This window comes from Phascolarctos cinereus, unplaced genomic scaffold (genome assembly GCF_003287225.1).
Source record: "Phascolarctos cinereus isolate Bilbo 61053 unplaced genomic scaffold, phaCin_HiC Scaffold_4;HRSCAF=312, whole genome shotgun sequence".
NCBI lineage: Eukaryota > Metazoa > Chordata > Mammalia > Diprotodontia > Phascolarctidae > Phascolarctos > Phascolarctos cinereus.
In genome coordinates, this window is record NW_027555847.1 from 726,953,215 (window position 1) to 726,976,785 (window position 23,571).

General features: G+C 44.7%; 1 protein-coding gene across 1 annotated transcript; it reads right to left on the reverse strand.

The window, feature by feature from the left end:
* Positions 1-12,831: 12,831 nt before the first annotated feature.
* On the reverse strand, positions 12,832-16,875 carry LOC110202531 (uncharacterized). The gene is given in 4 exon segments (XM_020978736.2): positions 12,832-14,301; positions 15,658-15,784; positions 16,565-16,605; positions 16,608-16,875. Coding segments are annotated over 4 exon segments (1,575 nt in total). The 5' UTR covers positions 16,801-16,875; the 3' UTR covers positions 12,832-13,087.
* Positions 16,876-23,571: the final 6,696 nt, after the last annotated feature.

Genomic DNA, 23,571 nt, shown 5'->3' on the forward strand with positions numbered 1-23,571 from the left:
ATTAAATCTTGGCAGAATATTTGATAATGCAGGACATGGAGCATCTTAAACGTTTTACAAACTTGATCCATATTTTGATTTTATAATCATCAATGTTGAGAATGCCACTTCACATAAATATACAGTGCAAAATGGCCGAAGTATGTTTAGGGCCGTTTCAGAAAGTGTTAGAAATTCTGTCCTAATCCCAAGATAAAATTCATTTAATGATTTTTTTAGGAAACTTAAGTTTTAAATCTGTGTAGCCTGATAACTCAGCAAAGTCTTCTTGAACTTTTAAGGGCAGATAACTGACATTTTTCATTTCAATTGAGTATGATTCATGAAGCCAACTTAATTTTTTTAAAATCAGAATTTGAAGGGAAATATTTCTGAAACATTGTCTCCAGGCACTTCAGATGATCAATTATAACTCTTACAATTAAATCTTTGGGAGGGTTATTTTCAATTTAAAAATCATCTGTAGGTGTAAACATTTCTAAAGAACCATTTTCCACCCTATTCTTCCAAACGTTAACTTCTTTAGTAAAACTTGCAGTTTTATCAGTGAGTAAATATGATATGTTCATTGCCACCAGCTTTAATTTTTGCTACAAATCCAACATTCTTGCTCATCTCTGCTCCAGCACCATCTGCATAGACTCCAAGGAAATTTTTCCACTGTAAACCTTCATTTGTGAAAAATTTATGTACTTTAAGATGCACATCTTCCCCTCTTGTGTGCCCTTCCAAAGGGTGATAAAACAATAATTCTTCATATAGGCTTCCTTTATAAACATATCTTACATAAAGTAACAACTGTGCCATGTTAGAAATATCAGTTCTTTCATCTAACTGAATTGCAAACTTTGGGCTGCCCTTAAGCCTGGTAATAGGATGCTAGAATTGGTCATTACTAATTTCAGAAATTCTTTTGGAAACAGTATCATTTGATAAAGATGTTTTACAAATTTCATCTCCACACTTTTTCCCATGAACTGTTTCTGACGTTTCAATAGTGGCAGGTAACATGAGATCTTCTCCTATTGCATAGGGATTTTTAGTTTTTGCAATTAAATAAGAAGTTTCATAAGATTCAAGTAAATACTTTTCATTGACAGTAACAAATGTCTCAAACTTTGCTTTTCTTTATTTGAAGATTTTAAAAGCCATTCAAAATATTCCTTTGGTTTATTGCCGAATGCTGCATGGTTGGTATTAAGATGTTGTTTTAGTTTGGCTGGTTTCATGCTCTCTGCAGCCAAAAACTTCATTACAAATTAAGTGAAGAGGTTTTTCCACACCATCTTCATTATTAGAAGGAAATCCATATTGCAAAAATGATTAAACATATTTTCTTTTTCTTGTCAATTTAGGTGTACTGCAACCTGTTAGCGAAGGCTGTGCCTCATTGTCATCAGAATTTTTACCTATTTTGTCTAAATTTAACCACTTATCTATAACTGAAAAATATTTTTGTCCTAAAATATAAATAGTGTTAATAATTTCTCAAATAAATACTAGCTTTAGTTTATGGACATTTGTTTGTGCTTAATTTTTTAAAATGATGTGCACACTTACATACATACAAGCAGTGATGGTGGAGAAATGTTATTAAAGGGCTTTTGTTTTTACTTGCTGCAATTAAATACTTATGTTTTTGTAAAAGGAGATAACAGCAATTTTGAAAATCAAACATTCTATCACAATGCAACTCAAAGATGCACTAATTTGATACGAACATGCTGGGGAATGATGGTGGAAAAATATTAAGTCTTTTGGTGAAAGCATTATGTTTCTTTGTATGAACAGCAAAAACACCGCAATTCAGAAGATACAATAGTCTCGAATCTGAGCTGAGGTGCTTCTGACAGCGATCATTGATGTTGCATGGCATGAGGGCAAGCAGAGTGCAGAGTGCGCATGTCATGTGTTAGGGCATGCAGACAGCAGAGTGTGCATGTCACGTGTTAGGGCATGCAGAGTGTGTGTGTCGTGTGTCAGGACACGTAGAGCATGTGTGTCGTGTGTTAGGGCATGCAGAGAGCAGAGTGGCGCGTGTCGTGTGTTAGGGCATGCAGAGTGCACAGTACGCATGTCGTGTGTTAGGGCATGCAGAGTGCGCGTGTCGTGTGTTCAGAATCAAGGCTGCAGTGATGTCGCTCAATGCAACATGGGAAAGCACTGCCAGAAACACTTTGGATTCATTATGTGTTTGACTTTGAATTGATTTTTGGTCATTGCCTTTCTGAAACCTTATACTGTTGCCAAATTCTTCATGATCCCACATTAAGTTACGGGACTCCATGTTGGGTCATGACCCACAGTTTAAAGAAGTGCTGGTAGAGTAGATCAGAGCTGGGAGGGGCCTTAGAACTGGGAATGTCTAGGTTGGGGAGTGGTCTTTAGGACAGAGAATAAGAGAATATCAGAGCTAGGAAGGGTCTCAGAGCAGAGAATGTCAGGGCTGGAAAGATGGAAGCCATCAGCAGAGCTGGTTTCAGCTGGGCCACTTCCTGGATATGTGACCTTGGGCTGGTCACCTTCTTCTCCTCACTAGACAATGAAAGGGTGGCACTAGATGACCTGTGAGGCCCCATCTGGCCCTAAATGGAGCAACCAGGGATGTCACCTGTTCTTGGCCACAGCCAGATGGGCTATTTCCGGAGCACCCCTCGGGGCTTGGGAGAGGGTCATGCTCACAGAAGTCATTCCCCAAATGTTGGTGAAAGAAAATCACACCTTTTCTAGAGACATTGGACCTGGGTTTGAATTCCTGCTTTGCCACTTGTGCTACCTCAGGCCATTCACCTCCTCTCTCTGGGCTTCAGTTTCCTCATTCTAAAATGGGGGAGGGGAGCTTGAGAGGAGATGATCTCTAAGGTCCCCTCATCTCTAGAACACATGGGTCCTGATAGGGGCCTCATCAAGAAGAGGAGGGCCCAGGGTGCTCCAGGGTGTGCTAGTGGCCTCAGAAATCAGGGCCCACCTCTAAGTACTCCCTGTCCCCCAACAGGGGCCTGCCCTCTCTCCTTCCCCTGTTCGAAGGTTGTGAGGTGAAACCTCAGGGTTGCTTTGATTTACATTTGTTATTATTGGTGATTTGAAGCATTCTTTTTTTTTTTTAATGTTTCAATCAGCATTCAGACACCATCAGCTCTTTCTCTGGGGATTGAGAGCATTTTTCATCACAGGTCCTTCCGAGTTGTCTTGGATTGTTGTATTGCTGAGAACAGCTAAGTCATTCACAGCTGATCATCTTCCAATGTTGCTCTTACTTTGCGCACAGGACACTTCACTCTGCATCGCACCTGTGAGTCTTTCCAGGTGTCTCTGAGACCTCCTGCTCATCATTTCTTAGTCCAATAGCATTCCATCATAATCACATACCACAACTTGTTCAGCCATTCCCCAACTGAAGGGCTTCCTCTCAACTTTGAAGTTTTTGCCCCCAGAAAAGATCTGCTGTAAATATTTTTGTACATATAGGTCCTTTTCCTTTTTGTGATTTGGAGCATTCTTTTACATGATTGTGAATACTTTGTAATTCTTCTGAGAACTTTTTTTTAATATCCTTCGACAGTTCATGTATTGGAGAATGACTATTAGTCTTAAATATTTGTTAACTGTATATTTCTTGGATACTAAACCCTTATTGGAGAAATTTAATACAAATTTTTTTTCTTTCCCATTCAGCTGCCTTCTCTTCTTATCTTAGGTATACTAACTTTGTGCAGAAGCTTTTCAAGTAGCCAAACTTCTCTATTTTATCTTTTGTAATTATCTCTTATCTCTTGTTTGGTTAAGAATTCATCTCCTAGGGGGGCAGAGCCAAGATGGCAGAGTGAAAGCAGTGACTTGCTTGAGTTCTCCCCCAAACCCCTCCAAATACCTATAAAAAATGACTCCAAACAAATTCTAAAGCATCAGAACCCACAAAAAGACAGAGTGAAACAAATTTCCAGCCCAAGACAGCCTGGATGGTTGATAGGAAAGGTATATCGTACCCGGTGGAAAGAGGAGCACAGTTCTGCATGGGTGTGCAAGCAAAACAGTTCTCACTGAACCTGGAGCAGCCCTCAGAGGACTGAATTACAGGCAGCTGTGGAAGTTTCCAGACTTCTCAACCCATGAATGTCAAAGACAACTTAGAAGGTCAGTAGGAAAAGTCTGTGACCATGGTGAGAGAGAAGCTTGCTCGCAGACCCAGGAGACTTTCAAGCATTCTGGATAAAAAGACCAGAGCTGAGTAGAAAATCTGACTTTCAAATACAAGACTTAAGAGAAACATGAAGAGGTAAACAGAAAAGAGAAATCATAAGGGACTTATTCAGATTGAACTGTTTACATTCTGCATGGGAAGATGATATCTGTAACTTATGAGTCCTTTGTCAGTATTAGAGTAGTGGGAGGGAGAAAAATTACATGTATGTAGATAGATAGATGATTGATAGATAGATAGATAGATAGATAGATAGATAGATAGATAGATAGATAGATAGATAGATAGATGGCACAGGGTAAGTTGAAGATGAAGGGGTGATATCTGGAGAATAAAATTAAGGGGTGAGAGAGGATTATACTGGGAGAAGGAGAAAGACAGAGGTAGAATGGGGTAAATTATCTCACATAAAACAGACAAGAAAAGGCTTTTACAGTGGAGGGGAAATGGGGGAAGGTGAGAGGGAATGAGTGAATCTTATTCTCATTGGATTTGGCTTAAGGAGAGAATAACGTATACACTCAATTGGGTATGGAAATCTATCTTACTCTACAGGAAAATAGAGGGGAAAGGGACAAGAGAGCGGGATAATAGAGAGGAGGGCATATTGGGGGAGGGGGTAATCAGAAGCAAATACTTCTAAGGAGGGAGAGGGTCAAAAGAAAGAATAAAATAAATGGGTGGTGGGATAGGATGAAGGGAAATATAATTAGTTTTTCACAACATGACTACTGTGGAAGTGCTTTGCATGACTACACATGTATAACCTGTATCGAGTTGCTTGCCTTCTCAATGAGGGTGGACAGGGAGGGAGGAAGGGAAAAAATGTGGAACCCAAAATTTTAAAAACAAAAGTTTAAAAAAATTGTTTTCACACGCAACTGGGAAATAAGATATCCAGGAAATGGGGTATATTCCTGCCCTACAGGAAAATTGAAGGGGAAGGGGATAAGAGAAGGGGGGAGAGACAGAAGGGAGGGCAGATTAGGAGAAGGGGTACTCAGAATGCATGCCATCTTGGGGTGGGGGAGGGATGACACGGGGAGAAAATTTGGAACTTGAAATTTTGTGGAAGTGAATGTTGAAAACAAAAAATAAATAAATTAATTTACAATTTTTTAAAAAGAATTCATCTCCTATCCACAGACATTTCTAATTTGTTATGGTATGATCTTTAATGTGAGGATCATGGATCCATTGAGAGTATATTGTGGGATATGGTTTAAGGTGTTGGTCTGAACCTAACTTCTGCCAGGCTGCTTTCCAGGTTTCCCAGAAATTTTATTCAAAATCACATAAGGAATTCATACCTAGGTGATTCATGTTTCTCTGGTTTAGCAAATGTGTTACTGAGGTTGATTATTTCAGATTCTCCCTTATCTAGTTTGTTCCATTGATCTATCTACATGTTAACAAATACCAGATGGTTTTGATGACTGCTGTTTTATAATGTATTTTGAGGTCTGAAAGTGCTGTTCCCCCTTCATCCCTTCCTTTTTTTATTATTTCCCTTGATATTCTTGATCTTTTGTTTCTCCAAATGAATTTTTTTTTGAATTCTATAATTTATCTCTTTGATTGGCATAACATTAAAGGTATAAATTAACTTGGCAGTATTGGTGGAATCCTAGCCACTGCTAGCTAGCACCTCCACCAGCCCAGCTTCCTCACACGCCTAACAGCAGGCATACCCATGATCTCAACTACATACATCTGGTCTTAGGGCCACAACAGCCAGCCAATAAGAAAGCAGCACCGGTAAGATACTGAGCAGGAGTGTTTAACCACGAAATCACAGAAGGGACTTTCCCTGCAGGGACCCCTACATTGTAATAGCAAAACCTGTCCTTTAGGTGAATTTGGCTGTGTAAAGAGGCTGTTATGATATCATTACCACGTATTACCAGCCGCCCCGTGAGCTTTCCGGTGCGCATTCTGGATAGCCGCATGCACAGCTCCACCAAGGCTAGCACTCTTCTCTTGAATAGTGCATTAGCAATTATTATTAATAGGAACTCCCTATAATAACGATAGTAAAACCCTCATCTATTTTAACATGCATATATTCTAGAATGCATATTCAACTATTCTGTTACATAACCGCATCTTGTGCTCTGCAAAAATCCTCGTCTTCCTTTGCTAAACTGCTGGTTCCTCCAAGGAGCCTAGCCTGCTGAGGGCATAACCTTCAATAAATGCCTTTGCTTAGGTTGGAGACGGCCTGAGGCTGAATCCTTTCAAGACAACCCCTCCACACACCTTGACTCCACAACAGTATCATTGTTTGTATTATGTTGGCAAACTCCAACAATGAGCACTAGCTCCAAATACTCAAGTTGTTCTTCCTTCTTCCTTTTCTTTTTTGGCTAGGCAATGGGGTTAAGTGACTTGCCCAGGGTCACACAGCTAGTAAGTGTTATGTGTCTGAGGCCAGATTTGAACTCAGGTCCTCCTGACTCTAGGGCCGGTGCTCTATCCACTGCATCACCTAGCTGCCCTTTGTTCTTTATTTCTTTAAGGAGAACTTAGCAACCGAATTTATACAAGTCCTTTGTGTGCTTTGATTGGTCAATCCCCAGATATTTGATGCATTTTGTAGTTTATTTGGAATGAGATTTCCATTTCTATTACTGCTTGTCGGATTCTATTATTATGATGTAAAAATGTGGTACATTTTTTAAGGTTTATTTTGTAGCCTACAACTTTGCCTACTAGTATCAGCTGATTCTCAGGATTTTCCAAGTAAACCATCATATCATCAGCAAATAGAGATGGTTTTATGTTCCCTTTATCTATCTTTATACCATTCATTCCTTTCTCTTGTCTTATTGTTGTGAGCGTTTCTGGAACAGAAATGGAGAAGCATCTAGGTGGAAAAGCAGACAGGGTACTGGACTTGGACTCAGAAAGCCCTGGTTTGAAATATGCCTCAGACACTTACCAGCCGTATGATCTTGGGTAGGTCACATAACCTTTCTGAACCTGTTTCCTTCCCTGTAAAAAGGTCTCTCCATGTCAGCCCCCTATTCAATAAACTCCAGGGGCTCCCTACCTCCTCCAGGATCAAATGCAAAACCCTCACTTTGGCCGCCAGTCCTTCCTAACCTGGCTCTCTCCTCCCCTTCCCAGGTTCCTACATCGTACTCCCCTTAGTCCTCTGGACTCTGCAGTCCAGCCACACTGGCTCCCCGGCTGTTTGCACTTGATACTCCATTTCCTGACTTTAGGCATTTCACAGTGCCTGCAATTCTCCCCCACCCCTGACTGCTCTAGCTCCCGACAAGTTCCAGCTAAAATCCCACCCCTACAAAAGGTATCTCCCTAGCTTACAAACTTTAAAGCTAACATCTGCCCTTTGCTGAGGATCTCCTTGTCAGTTGTGCCTTCCTGTATCCTGCTTGTACATAGTTGTTCGCATGCTGCCTCCCCATTAGCCTGGGAGCTCCTTGAGAGCAGAGACTAGCTGTAATCTTTCTTTGTATTCCTCCTTCTCAGCACTGTGGCCATCGTTCGGAGTTGGTCCTTAAGAGATAGCCTGACTACCCCAGTTAGTGGCTGGGTGGTGTGAGATCATGGGAAAGCTGCTAGATTTGGAGTCAAGAGGACAAACCTACAGCATACTTGTGAACAAGTCACTTATCTGCTCTGACCCTCAATAATGGCACTTGTCCCTTCCTCGAGGGCCGATTGGGGCTCAAATGAGATCATGTAAAGGGTTTTATAGGCACCATATACAAGTCAGCTACATGATAGCTCCAAATCAATTTCCAATGTTCTTCCTATTGTATTCCCCTTCCTTTCAGGCAGGCTGGCAGGGGGATGGTTATGGAGAATGACCAACATGTCGAGGGGCTCTAGACTGCACATGCACTGACTGAAGGAACTGGACGTGTCAAGGCCAGAAAACATTTAGGTGTGTACAGCAAAAGGCTATCAGCTTTGGCAAATTAAGAGACCATTGGGTACTTAGGAGAGAACAGGTTCAATTGAGTGATGAGGTTGGAAACAGGGTTGCCAAGGGTTAAAGAATGAGTACAAGAAGAGGTAGAGCAGGCAGTGACAGTGGGCAGCTTTTCTGAGTTTCTACTTTTCTACCTTTACAGGGGGCTTTAATGCTCCAGCTGCCTCTGCAGAAGCCTGCTGTCCAACAACATCCCCTAATTCCCAGGGGCCTATACTCCTATTTGGATATCCTGTAGGAGGCTTCTCCTCTTGAAATCCGAGCAACAGTACAGCCCAGAATTTCCCCCTCTATTTCCACAAAAATCCTACTTTTCTTCCTCCAGCTTTCTCTTTGCCACCACCACCCAATTCATAAAGTGAAAAAAAAATTACTAACATATATAGCCAAGCAAAACAAATTCCCAGGACAGCCAAGTCCCCCACTTCCCAATATGTCAGTCTGCACTATAAGCCGATCACCTTGGTATCAGCAGGTGGGCAGTATGTTTCATCATGAGTCCCCTGGCATTCTGGCTGCTTATTTTGTTGAGAAGAGCATATGAGTCTTTGCAAGTTCTTTTCCTTACATTTGTTTTTGTTTCTATTGACTTCACCTTTCATCAGTTCTTAAAAGTTTTCCCGGGTTTCTCTGGACCAGCCTCTTTATCATGCTTTAGAGCACGTCCTCCATTGTATTGAATTCATAGACCATAACTCCTACAGCTCTCTTCCAATTGAGAAGTGCCCCTCCACCCCCAAATTTTCATCTCCAAAATAACTTGTATAATTTTTTTTTTTACTTATGAGTCCATTTCCTCTTCCTTTAACCTCTTTGGGGTACAGAACTAATGGTGTTACCACCAAGTCATTAGTATTTGTTGGTCATATTTCCAAACTGCTTTCCAGAACAGCTGGCCCACCATCAACAGCTCATTAATATACTGTTTTCCCAGAGCCCATCCAATATTTGGTGTTTTCCTTTTTTGCCTGAAATTTGTCAATCTGGTAGTTGTGAGGTGGAATTTCAGAGATGTTTTAATTTGTATTTCTCTGATTAATAGTGATTTAGAGGGTTTTTTTTTCCATGTAGCTACTAACAACTTGGATTTTGTCCTCTGTAAATAACCTATTCATATGCTTTGAGCACTTATCAGTAGGGAAATGACAAATAAAAATTTAATTAGTTTGTTATTTATTACAGAAATAAAACAATCCTCAGATAAGCTGGCTACAAAGATATTTTTTCCCCACTGAATTGTTTCCCTCCTAATTGTGGTTGCATTGCTTTTCTTCATGCAAAAGTTTTTTCATTTTACTTTGGAAAGTAGATGGCTCAGTGTTTAGAACAATGGGTCAGGAAGTCAAGACCTAAGTTTAAATTGCCTCAGACACCTCCTTCATTTGTGACACTGGCAAGTAACTTAACAGCTGTTTGTCTCAGTTTCTTCATCTATGAAATGGGGATAATAAGAGCACCTACCTTCTAGGGTTACTGTGAGGATCAAAATGACATCAAAATCCTAAAGTGCTACCACAGTGCCTGGCATATAGTAACTGCTACATACATTAGCCATTATTATTTAAGTAATCAGAATTATCCACTTGCCTGTAATAAGCTTCTTTATCTTTTCTTTCATCATGACCTGTTCATCATTCCTAGATGTGAAAGATAATTTCTTCCTTCACCCTCCATTTTGTCTCGATATCAACCTTTATGTCTAAGCAATGTCCTCATTTGAAGCTTATCTTTGTATATGGGATGAGATGTTGTGTCTCTACCTAGTTTCTGCTGGACTGCTCTCCAGGTTTCCCAACAGTTTTTGTTGACTACTGAGTTTTCCTCACATTTACTGGGTCCTGAGTGATGTTTCAGTGCATGGGTCACCACTTCCTTCTGGAAACCTAGCATAATGTGCCAAAAAAATTTCTGAGGTAGATGGTAAGAGACAGCTAGGCTATGGGGTTGTCTTTGCAGCTAAGTAGAGAAATAACCTTGGCCACTTCATTTAATCTGCTTGGCCTTCATTGTCTTCTGGAAATTCTGCCCTCCTGGAAGATGAGGATTGGAGTAGAACATCACTCATGTCTCTTTCATTCCTAACGTTTTATTTTCTGTGTGCTGTATGGCTTCTGTAAGAATCAACAAGAGACTGTTCGAGAAGTGGGGCTATTAAGAAAATAAAATCAAAAAAGAATCTGTCTTCAAGGAGCTTACTTTATCCTCATGGGGATAATACCTATAGGCTTTTCACAGAATTTTCGTCGGATCTATTCACCAGTCACTACTGTCTGTCTTCTACACTTACAGTTGGTTCCTGTTTTCCAGCATGCAGAGCCTTCTTGCTCATTGAAATTCCACTTTGATACTTGGAGTCAAGAACCATGGCCCTTTGTCATCAATAGGACAATCTCCTCTCAGAATATGAGGCTAGACTGGCTGTTCACGCTTCCTGAATATGATTTCCCTCTGTCTTAGAGAATTTGCTTTACCAGCATTTTCAGGAAAGCCTGTATAAATGTGCTCGTGCTGGGATCAGATTTCAGCATCCTAGATACAACTTTTCACGTTACGCAGTAAGGGAAAGTGCAGAGTTTGTAACTGAATGTGAACTTCAAATGGAAAAATTGGAGAAGAAAAAGTAGAAAATGGTCTTTGTGCTGAAGAAGATGCCTATAGAGGGGAACTCAGAAAAATCCCATCCAGAGAGCAAGAACACTAGTGCTTAAGTGAGGTAGTTCAAATTTAAAAAAGAAAATGACTTTGATAGGTGAGTGGAGGATGGACTGGTCTGGGGAGAAGCTGGAGGCTGGGAGACCAACAAGCAGGCTCTGGTAAGAGTCCAGGATGAGGTGACTAGAGCCTGCACCAGAGGGAGCGCTGGGGCACTGGACAGAGCAGACATGCGCAGGCAAGAGATTGTGTATAAAGAGAAATCACTCAACTTGGCAGCTGACCTCACATGTGGGCTGAGAGGGAAGGAACATTCAAAGAAAGAAATGATGCTGCCAGCCTGGGTGACCTGGAGGGTGGTAGCAGCCTCCACAGGAATAGCCAGGTTCAGAAACAGAGAGGGTTTGGGGAAGATATTGAATTATCCTAGGATATGGTGAGTGGGAGAAGCCTGTGGGGCATCCTGCTTAAGAATTCCTATTTATTTGTTGTAGATTCAGGGATGGAGCCCACGGCATGGGATGAAACCCTCAAGTGAGAGAGCTTGAAGAGATCAGAGAGTAGTCTTGGAGAAGCCTCTGAGACGGAGGTGTGCCGTGGATGCTGACCCAGCAAAGGAGGCAGGAAGGGAGGAGTGGTCACACAGGAAGGAGGAAGGGACCCAGAGGGAGCACAGTCATGAAACTGTCAGGGAGGAGAGGCTAAGGCCTGAGACTAGGCCACTGGATTGGGACATTCGGGAAGGGAGTTAGCAGACACCACTGGGAACATCACAGAGTCTCCCAGGAGATGCCACTTTGAAGACCTCCTTGAGCTCCTGAGTCCAGTGAGGTAAACCAGCATTTATTAAGTGCCTACTGTGTGCCAAGCACTGTTAAAACACAGAGGATATAAGGAAAGGGAAAACCCAGGCACTATCCTGAAGGAGCTCACAGTGTCTAAGGTGGGGGACAACCTACAAAAGGCACTGTGCAAATGAGATAGTGAAAGCAAAGGTCCATTGGGTGGTAGTGGGGGCACTGGCATTAAGGGGACTGGGAAAAACTCCTTACAGATGGGGTGACTGGAGCAGGGCCCGAAGGAAGCCAGGGACCCTCGACAGCTGGCTCCTACAGCTCCCTACAGATCTAGTGTGCACCTGTTCATCCCCTTGAAATAAGTCCACATGTCTTTCTGGGTCTCTCTGTGCTTCCCCCAGGGCCTGGCAAGCAGGAAGGGCTCAATCCACTGTGATCTGTTGATGGAATGGCTTCTTGCCCTCTGTTCCTCTGATGACAGACAGCACTGGAGAAATGACCTGTCTACACCATGATCTGAGATACCACTTCAGGAAAGAGGATAATTCTACTTACCTGGGGATGCCTGGAGGTGAGGAATATGGGGAGAATCCAGCTGTAGGGTTGTCCTTGACTCCACCAAATCCCTGGCCAAGTCTCCTCCTGTCTCCAGACATCTTCCCATGGGTGCCCTTCCCTTCCACCACCTTCTTACTCTCTCACCTGAACTTTATAAACGGCCTCCTCCTATCTGGGTCTCCTGCCTCAAGGCTCTCCCCACTCCAGCCCTTCCTACACAAGTCACTAAAGTGACTTTCCTATACCACAGGTCTGACTATGTCACCCCCACTGCCCTTCAGTAAAGTGTAGTGGCTCCCTATTCCTTCTAGGATCAAATACAAAGTCCTTTCTTTGGCATTTAACACTCTGTGCAAACCTCAGCTCTCAGGGAATTGGTGTGAGGGCCACCCTTGTGACCCTGGACAAGTCACTTAACTCATCTGAGGCTGGTTTACTCATCTGCAAAAAGAGGGGGCCGGGCCCAGTGGCCTCCCTTCCATATCTAAGTCTATGACTCCACAGTAACAGGGGGACAAGCCAATGACAGCCCCTTCCTTCTGGCCATACAAAGATGGACTAAAACAAGATCATTTCAGCAAAGAAAGTGAGGAAACAAAACATCAAAACCTTAAGGACCAGAACAACTGTATTGCCCTAGACAACCACAAACGAATATCATCTATGTTTTATTGTGGTTTTATTTTTTTGAATATTTCCCTATTACATTTTAATCCAGATCAGCCCACCAGAGTGTTCTGCTTCAGTGATTAAGTTAATGAGGTTTCTCTCCATCATGAGTTCTATGTGCTCTGATCTGGGGGAAGCCTTCCCACATTAATCACATTCTTAAGGTTTCTCTCTGGTATGTATTCTCTTATGTAATGAAAGATGTGAATTCTGGGTGTAGGCCTTTCCACTTTCATTGCATTCACAGGGTCACTCTCCAGTGTGAGTTCTCTGATGTCGAGCCAGTGCTGCACTGCGGGGAAAGCCTTTCCCACAATCACTACATTTAAATGGTTTCTCTCCAGTATGAATGCTGAAGTGTTGTCTAAGATCTGACTTCTGGCGAAAGATCTTTCCACATTCAGTGCATTCATATGGTTTCTCTCCAGTATGAATACTACTGTGGCTGGTAAGATTGGACTTGTGAGAGAAAGCCTTCCCACAAACCCTGCATTGATGAGGTTTTATTCCTGTATGAGTACTCCGGTGCTGAGTAAGGTTAGAGCTTAAATAGAATGTCTTCCCACATTCATTGCATTCATAAGGTCTCTCTCCAGTGTGAATTCTCCGATGTCGAGTCAGTGTTGTGCTCCGAGGAAAGGCTTTGCCACAATCATTGCATTTAAAAGGTTTTTCTCCAGTATGAATCCTATAATGTTGCATAAGATTTGTCTTCTGGTGGAAGGCCTTTCCACAGTAACTGCATTTGAAAGGTCTTTCTCCAGTATGAATTCTGTAGTGCTGTGTAAGATTTACCTTTTGCCAGAAGACCTTTCCACATTCACTGCATTTGTAAGATTTGTCTTGACTATCAATACCAGTGTGTTGAGTATGATCTGCCTTCTGATGTCGTGTCTTCCCACATTTGGTCAATTCAGAACATTTTTTTCCTACATGAGTTCTCTGGTATAAAGTAAATTCATTATTTGGGAGGAAAGAATACCCACTTTCATGAAGCTGCTCTTCAGCACAAATTCCATGTTTTCTAATGCAATCTAAATCATAAACGAAAGCTTTCTGACACGTGTTAACCATAGAATATGTCAGTGAATAGATTTGATTATGTCGTCTTTGATCTGACTCCATGGTGAAGCTCCTTCTCTGGTTATCACTCTTATGAAGATTCAGAACTACAGATAATTCTTGTTGTGGAAAAAGGACTAGCTCTGGACTAGTAGTGTGGCTGTATCTACTGTATAAAGAGCCTCTGACTGCATTGCCAGTTTCTGTTTGGATTACTTTTCCTTGTCCAGAATGCTTCTCCTCATTGCTCTGTTCTTTCTTTATCACGCCATAATACTCCTGGGCTTTTCCCATCTTGGAGAAGCATGAGTCATCCCACAGGGACCTTTGCTGGGATAAGGGTTCCATAGAAATACTGAACTTTGGAGTTGACTCCTTGATCTGAGGCCTAGTGTCACCATCTGAAAATAAGAAAAAGTGTAAATGCCCTTTCTCTTGGATGAAGAAGCACTTCAGTACACTTCACTTTCCCCAATATCCTGGCTCTAATAAGCAACGTATATATTTTTCACTTAAAATTAAATCAATTCTTAGTGGTTTTAAATTTTTCTTTGAATTCACCAAGCTTACCCTTTCATATAGCTCAATAATATTATATTAGTTATGTATGCCAGAACGGATGCAGATGATGCAAAAATTAATGGAAAAGGAACAATTACTGGCTCACATACACTAATATGAACAAAGTAGCTTAAAGTATATATTTTTTTAGGAAACTTCTTCATGTGAATGTCACACCTGGGAGAATCATGAGTGAGATCACTGGGTCTAAGAAGAGGAAGTTCTGTGGAGCTCCTACACCGCAGAATTCCACTTTGCTTTCCAAAAAGATAAAAACAATTCAAAGTTCCACCCACAATGGAGCAGCGCTCCTGCATTCTGAAAACACTAACAGAATCTGATCATTACTATTTGTCCCTATCAAGTGACCTTCCTATAAAAGGTGACAACATCCAAACAAACTAGAGGAATGGGGGAAAATTTGCTGTAAGATCTATACTTCGGAGAAGAGTTCATGACTAAAAAGTCATTGAAAGCATCACAAATGTGCCCATTTTCAGGGGACGCACAGGTGAATGATCAGCTGAGTACCGAGTGTGGGCACTCACTGACACACTGACCTGGCCAGCAGGTTCTCAGGACACTATATAAAGGAATCCCATGAGCTTCCCCTGACTCCAGCTGAGAGATCACATCCAAGTTGGAATCTGCAAGGCCTAGTGAGGGGAAAGGGCACAGTGATGGACAGGTATGGTCACCTCACAGCCCATGCCTCACAGACAGTCAGGAGACAGTGAGGAAGGGCCAGGGAGTCTGGGGGCTGTGCAGAAGCATACAGAAAACATCTGAAGGGTGATCTGGTTTCTTTTCCTGGGAAGATACAGCAATGGGACAAAGAATGGAGTTGGGTTCACAGAGACAATGAGTTCATTTGACCCATTCAATGCTGAGGTATCTGGGAGCTGTCTTGACTTCAGTATCTGCCCTGGGACTTGAGAAAGCCTCCCTGGACTGAAGAGAGAGCTGGAGCAGGCTCACACAATGAAGCAGACAGCTTCCAGCCATACAAAGCAAGAGCCCTTCAGCTGGGACCAGGCAGAGCACAAGAACCTTGCCTCTTGGCTTCACTGCAAGTAACAAATGCTTGGTTTTCTTATAGGTCAAAGCACCAGTGCTGAACACTAGACCCAGCCCCAGGAGAAAGAAGCAAACAACCTTTTGGGGCAGGTCTCAAGTCCCCAGAGGAGCCTCCTTACCCAGGCTGACCAGGTTCCTGTAGTTCTCCAGCATCACCTCCCAGTAAAGCTCCTTCTGGGAGGTATCCAAGTAGCCCCACTCCTCCCAGGTGAAGTCCACAGCCACATCCTTGAAGGTCACTGATTCCTGAAACAAATCTGTGCTTAGCTAGGGACCACAACCCAGATGGATGTAGGAAGGGGAGTGAAGGGGGCAGGAATGAGAAGAACTGATTCTTACTATCTTCAGGTTTCAGACTGTTCAAAACAAAATCCTGAGGAGCATTTACTAGGTTCTGTATCATGTAATACGAGAATAGTCATTGTCAAGCCCATAAGCATTGATGGAGTGTCTGCCCTGTGTCAGGCTCTGTGCTGAGCACTGGGGATACAAACTGGGACAAAAGCAGTCCCTGCCCTCAAGGAGCTCACAGTCGATAACGGGGGAGACAGCAGGCACAGAAGCAGTCCTGAGGATTCAGCAAGGCCCCAGCAGCTGAGAAGACCAGGAGTGGGTTCCTATAAAAGTCAGGGCTTGAGCTGAATATTGGCAGATTAAGTCAGTGTCTCCAAGACGGGCAAGGGAAGGGAGAAAAGCATTCCAGGCAGGGAGGGGAAGCAGAGGCAGAGGAGAGATGGGGAGTCATGTGTGAGGAACAGAAAACAGGCCAGGCTGGCTGGGCCACAGGAAGCAGCGAGGACTTTAACATGCTAATAAGACACGGGAATGAGGAAGGGCTCAGTTTGTGCAGAGCACTAAATACCAAATGGGGGGTTTTATCTGACTCTGGCACAGTCAGAGCTCGATCCACTGTGGTCTGGGGACTGAATCTGCCCAGGTGCTCTGAGGACACAGAGCACTGAGAAAGGACCCATCTACACACTGTGACCTGAGACACCTGTCAGGGAGAAGGACCATGCTGCTTACCTGGGGGGGCCTGCCGGTGAGGAACTCGGGGCCCATTGTGGCTCCTTGCTGCTCCCCGCTCTGGCCCGCGCCCAGGCCCCTGGGATCTCACAAGGCGGAGCTGGAAAGGAAAAGGCAGCCATGAGGGGGTGGGCCCTTCCCCCTGTCCCCCAGACCTGCCTCTGCATGGGAAATGCCCACAGTGACCCTGGGGGCGGCCTGTCTGTGTCCAGGACTCGGGTCATCTCAACGTGCATTTGTGAGGCGCCCAATGTATGCCTCGCTGCATTCTAGATGCTAGAGATGCCAAGGAAAGATAAAAAGCCCAGACTGTGCCTCTCCCCCCAGAAATGTTAGGTCACGTGAGGGGGAGGGGGCAGTGACAGCTCGGGGGAGGGGGGCCCTGGGCTGGGGCTGGAGGCTTCTTTCCCGGGTGTCCGAACCCTAGAAACGCAGGGAGGGTGTAGGGGAGGAGCCTAAGGTCATCCATGTAGGGGGGAATGCGGGGAGCAGGAGAGGGGGAGATGAGGGGGGAAGGGAGGTGAGAGAAGAAGGGAGGAGGAGGAGCCAAGGGGTGGCAATGTGAGGGGGGCAGAAGAAGAGGGGGCGGAGCAGGAGGTGGATGAGACAGAGGTGAAGGGGCAGGAGCTTTCTCCCCACTTCAGAGACCGAGGCAAGGAGCAGGGAAAAGGGACCGGGGAGGGGACAGGCAGGGGTCCCAGGGGCCGGTCCCCCCCACCCCCGCACCGGCCTCCCCTCGGTTCTCTCCCCTCACCCGAACCCAGGAGAAGCGCTGGCGACCCTGCTGGACCCAGAGCCTCACAAACCTCCAGAAGGCTGCGAACCGAACAGGAAGCGTGAACTTCCGCGTCTGCGCAGTAGCTCCCTTAGCAAGGGACGCTCCCATTGGCTAGCTCCTGGGGGCGGGGCGTTCTTGTGCGGTTCCCGGGCAACGCTCCCTTTCTCTTCTTGGTTGGAATTAGGGCCGGGGGAATATGCTCCTCCCCCCGGCCCCCGCCAGGCCACGCCTGGAATTTTGAGCCAATCAGAGTGGACGCTGCTGTCGCGGCCCGCCCCTACCGGCTTCCGCTCCGCCCTCCCCCCACCTTTGTAGAAGTTTACAGGGAAGTTAAACACGTGGTGTTTTGGTCAGCTGTCACCTCGGAGTCCTGGAGGTCATGCGCGTGAGGACTCCTCTCTGGGGAGCAGTGATGATGGCCCCTGGTCTGGTTGTTGTCCTTTGTTCTTGTAGAGGACCAAAATGACATCATTAGGCTAGAGTCAAGTCACAGTGTGCCCGACTCTGGCTGAAAAGACCCGTACGAGCTCGGAATGTTCTACCACAGTCGGCCAAATAGTCCGTGTGAACGTTTGGAGTGGCTTCTCTGAATGTGTGCATCTGGCGTTTTTCTGAGCTCCTTCAATTCTGCTTTGCTCATAGAGCTCAGCACCTTCTCTGATGTGGGCAGGCCATGCTGGGTGGTCCTGTACCAGTGTCTCCCATGTCACACAATCAATTCCAAAGTTCTTCAGAGAGACTTTGAGAGTGTCCTTGTATCGCTTCTTCTGACCACCATGTGAACATTTGCGCTGTGTGTAATTTCTCCATAAAACAGTTTTTTGGCAAGCCCATGTTTTGCCTTCCAACGACGTGGCCAGCCCATTGGAGTTGCCCTCTCTGAAGCAGAGATTGGATGTTTGATAGTTTAGTTTGAGAAAGAACCTCAGTGCCTGGTGTCTTATCCTGCCAGGTGATCCTGAGAATCTTCCTAAGACAATTCAAATGGAAGAGATTCTGTCGAGCATGGCTGTGCTAGACTGTTCAGATTTCACAGACGTACAACAATGAGGTCAGCACACTGGCTCTGTAGACGTTCAGTTTGGTAGGCAGTCTAATACCTCTTCTCTCCCACACTGTACTTTGGAGCTTCCCAAACACTGAGCTGGCTCTGGCAGTGCATGCATCAACCTCATCATCAAGGTGCACATCCCTGGAAAGTACACTACCAAGGTATGTGAACTTGTCCACAGCATTCAGAACTTCTCCATTTGCTGTAACAGAAGGTTCCACATATGGATGGTGTGGTGCTGGCTGATGGGGCACCTGTGTTTTCTTGGTATTAATTATTAGGCCAAAATTAGCACAAGCAGCAGAGAATCAATCCATACCTTGTCGTATCTCGGCCTCAGAGGCTTCACTGAGTGGACAATCATCTGCAAATACAAATTCATGCACCACCGCTGCTTCCACTTTAGTCTTGGCTTGTAGCCTTTTCAAGTTGAAGAATTTGCTGTAGGTGCAGAAACTGACCTTGATGAACTGTTCATCCTCATTGAAAGCATTTGACAGTGTGGATGAAAACATCCTGCTAAAAAGCATGTGAGCAGGCACAATCTTGTTTCACTCCCCTGGTGATTGGGAAAGCACGAAAGCATTGTCCGTTATCCAGAATCCGGGCTAGCATGCCACCATGAAAGTGATGAAACATCATGAAACTTCTCCTTGCAACCACATTTTGACATAATTTTCCATACACCCTCTCAACTGACAGTATCAAAGGCCTTGGTCAGATTGACAAACGTGTGCAGACCTTTGTTCTGCTCCTGGCATTTTTCCTGGAGTTGTTGGGCAGCAAACACCATATCAACCATTCCTTGGCCCTTTCTGAAGCCACACTGGCTCTCAGGTAGACAACTGTCTTCCAGGTGAAGAATCAGCTATTAAGGAGGACTCTGGCAAGAATCTTTCCATCAATGACTAAGAAAGACCTGTGGTCTCCCTGTGATTGTCACAGAACAATCTACTTCCTTTACCTTTATAGAGATGGACAGTGGAGATGTCCTTGAACCTGAGGGATAATCTCCTCTTGCCATATAAAGTGGAAAATTTCAGTCATCTTTTGTACGAGCAATGGACCCTCTCTACCTTGTAAATCTCAGCTGGAATAGAATCAGCACCAGGGGCTTGGACATAGGAGCCTAATGGCATTCAAAACCTCTTCTTCAGTTAGAAGTTCATCTGGAGAGGGACTGACTTCAACCTGAGATAAATGATCAGTGGCCTCAGCATAGATTGATGATGGTCTGTTGAGAGCACTATGGAGGTATTAGAATATGGACTATTGTCTAAAGAAAAAAGGGAGTCATGGAGGTTCTAGAGCAGGGGAGTGGCCTGAGCACCTCTGATGCAAACTCTGCTCTGCTCTAAGAAATTTTAGATGGAGCAGCTGGTGCTTGGGCTTAGGGGAGAAGGGGGAGGGGGCAAGGAGGGGGTTTCCACCTTACTCCAGTCTTATTCTAAGAAAGAGGAAGCCAGGCCTTGGCTGGGTGGGGAATTCATCTCCTGAGTCTGCAGAAAGTTGTCTGGTCAGTGATTTTCTCAGGTGCCTGTTCAGGGGCTCTTGGAAAAAGAGAGGGGTCTAAAGGGGGATGACCCTGGGAGGGCTCTTCACTCAGAGCAACACCCTAGAGGCCCAGGAGCTTTGATGGCTGATCTCAGCACCCAGGCTTCGGGGGGGGGGGTGTTGCAGGGGTGTGTGTGGCCATGACTTGTAAATGTTACTTAACCCTCGGAGGAAGTGAAAGTCAGGCAAGGGACTTCAGGGAGGCCAGAAGGTGCCACACCCCCCCCCTCATCACCCCCTGGAAGTCCCAGTTATCCAGAGTTGGGACCAGTCTGTAAAATCATGGGACCTAAAGTGGAAGGGACCTCAGATGAAGAACGTGAGGCCAGAGGGGAAGTGGTTGGAATGCCCAGGGTCCCACAGGGAGTGGGAGGCTGGACTCCAGTGCCAGGCCCTCTCTGCTGGGGCAGGCAGAGCCAGGAGCCAGGGCTGACCAGCCTCCACTGCCCTCTCTGCTGGCCCACATGGAAGCCTTCTCTCTTTCCTGGTTTCTTGTAAGGGTCTTGTTTCCCACATCTTTGACCTCTCTGTGGGCCTTATGAACACTGTTACTTAGCTTTCCCCTTTACTCTCTTCTCTCCCACTCCAACAGTCCTTCAAGGCCCAATCCGAGTACTGACAGGCCACAATTTAAAGCATTTCCCTTTGAACACCTCTTGACTCAGGGAATAGATCAACATCCCCATTTTACAGATGAGCAAGAAGCTGGCCCATGGTCATGGCTACAAAAAATGTCAGAACTGGGATTCAAAAGTAGGGTCCCTAACTCTGAGTCCAAGGCTTTCCTGCTGCCCCTAACACATCCCTCTCCAAACACCTAGTCTCAGAATTGGAAGAGATCTTAGAACACTGGGAACAACCCCAGAACAGGGAATGTCAAGGCTGGAAAGGTCCCAAGAACAGGGAATGTCAGAGCTAGGAAGGAACTTAGAACAGGGAATGTCAAGGCTAGAAAAATGGAGTCCAAATGGTTTCAGCTGGGCCACTTCCTGGATATGTGACCTTGGGCTGGTCACCTTCTTTTCCTCACTAGACAATGAAGGGGTGGCACTAGATGACCTGTGAGGCCCCATCTGGCCTTACATGGAGCAACCAGGGATGTCACCTGTTCTTGGCCACAGCCAGATGGGCTGTTTCTGGAGCACTCCTTGGGGCTTGGGAGAGGGTCATGCTCACAGAAGTCATTCCCCAAATGTTGGTGAAAGAAAGGCACACCTTCTCTAGAGACATTGGACCTGGGTTCGAATTCCTCCTTTGCCACTTGTGCTGTCTCAGGCCATTCAGCTCCTCTCTCTGGGCTTCAGTTTCCTCATTCTAAAATGGGGGAGGGGAGCTTGAGAGGAGATGATCTCTAAGGTCCCCTCAGCTCTAGAACACTTGGGTCCTGATAGGGGCCCCATCAAGAAGAGGAGGGCCCAGGGTGCGCTAGTGGCCTCAGAAATCAGGGCCCACCTCTAAGTACTCCCTGTCCCCCGACAGGGGCCTGCCCTCTCTCCTTCCCCTGGGTCAGCCCCTGCCTTTGCTCCCACCATGCCCTGTCTCATGGCAGGACCCCAAGAGCTGAGTGCTGCCTGAAACTCATGGAGGGCAGGGAAACTAGAGCATCTCTCCACCATCAACTTAGAGTGGGATCAGCATTGCCTGAACAAATACATCATCTCCCCTCACAGAGCCTCCATTTCAGAGAGACTAGACTGGATGCTCTCTGAGATCCTGCCTAGAAGTCCCTTCTAACATTCTATGCTCTGTATTCTCCCTTCAACTCCCTGGCCCGTGTCCTCTGTTCTAAGCTTCTTTGAGCCTCAATATCCCCTCCTTTAAGGGCCCTCCCAGCTCAGACATTCCCTCCTCTAAGACTCCTTTTTAGCCCTGAACTTCCCTGATCTAAGGTTGTACCCAGTGTTCTAAAATCTCTTCCAATTCTGTGTTTGAGGAGAAATGTGTTAGAAGGGAAACAGGTAAGTCTTAGGCTTGGAATTACAGGCTCTGACATTCTTATAGCCATGACCCTGGGACAGCTTCTTGCTCATCTGTAAAGTGGGGATATTGATCTATTCCCTGAGTCAAGGGGTATTAAAAAGAAAATGTTTCAAAATGTGGCCTGTCCCTCCTTTGATTGGGCCTTGAAGGACCAATTAGAGTTGGGAAAATCAATTCCATCACAACTGTGTACCACCACTTGTTCAGTTATTTCCCAATGGACTGGCATCACCTCAATCTCCAGTTCTTTTAGGATGGCACAGTAGATAGAACACTGGGCCTGAGGCCCAATCTAGCCTCAGACACTTACTTGCTGTGTGACCCTGGGCGTGTCATTTAACTGCCTCATTTTCTTCATCTGTAAAATACGTTGGAGAAGGAAATGGCAAACCATTCTAGTATTTTTGCCAAGAAAATCCCAAATGGGGTTATGAAGAGTTGGATACAACTAAAATGACCGAACAACAATTATAATAACAACAAAAACAGTATTCACTTTTGATAATTTTCTTTATTCTTCATTCATTTTGATCTCTGTGTTCTCATTTCTGATTTTGATCATTTGATCAAATTTCCACCAATTTTTTAAAGTCAGATTTTACTAATAGTTTGTCAGTATTTTTTGGTTTTCCAAGTTCTTTTATTTATTTAACTGTCCTTTTGTCTTCTGTTTTATTGATTTCTGCTATTTCAACAATTCCCTTCTGTAAACTTACTTTCAGTACAACTGTTCATTTTCCAATTTATTTAACTACACACTCCCCCTCACCTCTGGGTATGATTCATCTTCTCAGTGTCCTTCTCTTTCTAAAATGTGACCTTCAGAATTGAACACCACGCTCCCAATCTTGCCTCAATAGGACAGAAGACAGTGGGCCTAGCTCCTCCCATGAGGCCTTGGCCTCCCTGAACATCCCCTAAGATTTCATTCATTTCTTACTCTCATATCGCAGGACTGACTCCTAAACCTGAAGTCCATCCCCCACCCCTCCATCTTTATCAGACAAACAGCTTTCCAGCCACTTCTCTCCCACAATGTCCCTGGGAAGTTGATTTTTTGGACCTAAGCATAAAACTTGACATTTGTTCCTCTTCTGATGAGATTTAGCCCAATGCTGTGGCCTTAAAGCAATTTTCCTGAAAAGCTAAGAAACAACCTGTAAGAGTGATTGTGGTTCCTGAGGGCATTTTCTGGTAGTCTGTATGCTTTGTGTGGTTATTCTGTCAGCACTGAGACCAACAGTCTCTGAGCTGGTGACAGTCTGCATTAGGAGAGAGAGTGTCTTGGGAGTTGGTTAGACCCACAAAATCACAGGTCTAACCCACAAATATTTTTGAAAGGAGGGACGGGCATTCATTGTGTTGTAACTTTAAGAAAGTAGCAGCAACTTTGTCCATCATATTTAACCTGAATTTTTTTGCCATTTAATGTCATTGTTTACTTAGCTGTCACAAATATATTTTTCTTTCCACTGCTTTCTCCATTCTTCATGGCTTTATCCAAGTCTGCTCCCATTTCTAGGAGTTCCTCAAGTTTGCTCTTTCTCACAGTGGCCTTACCTTGCATTAGTCACATGCTACAGGTTGTTCATCAGATTCCCTCATTGATCCTCTCCCAAAAGATGCTTCCAATTTTATTCACTA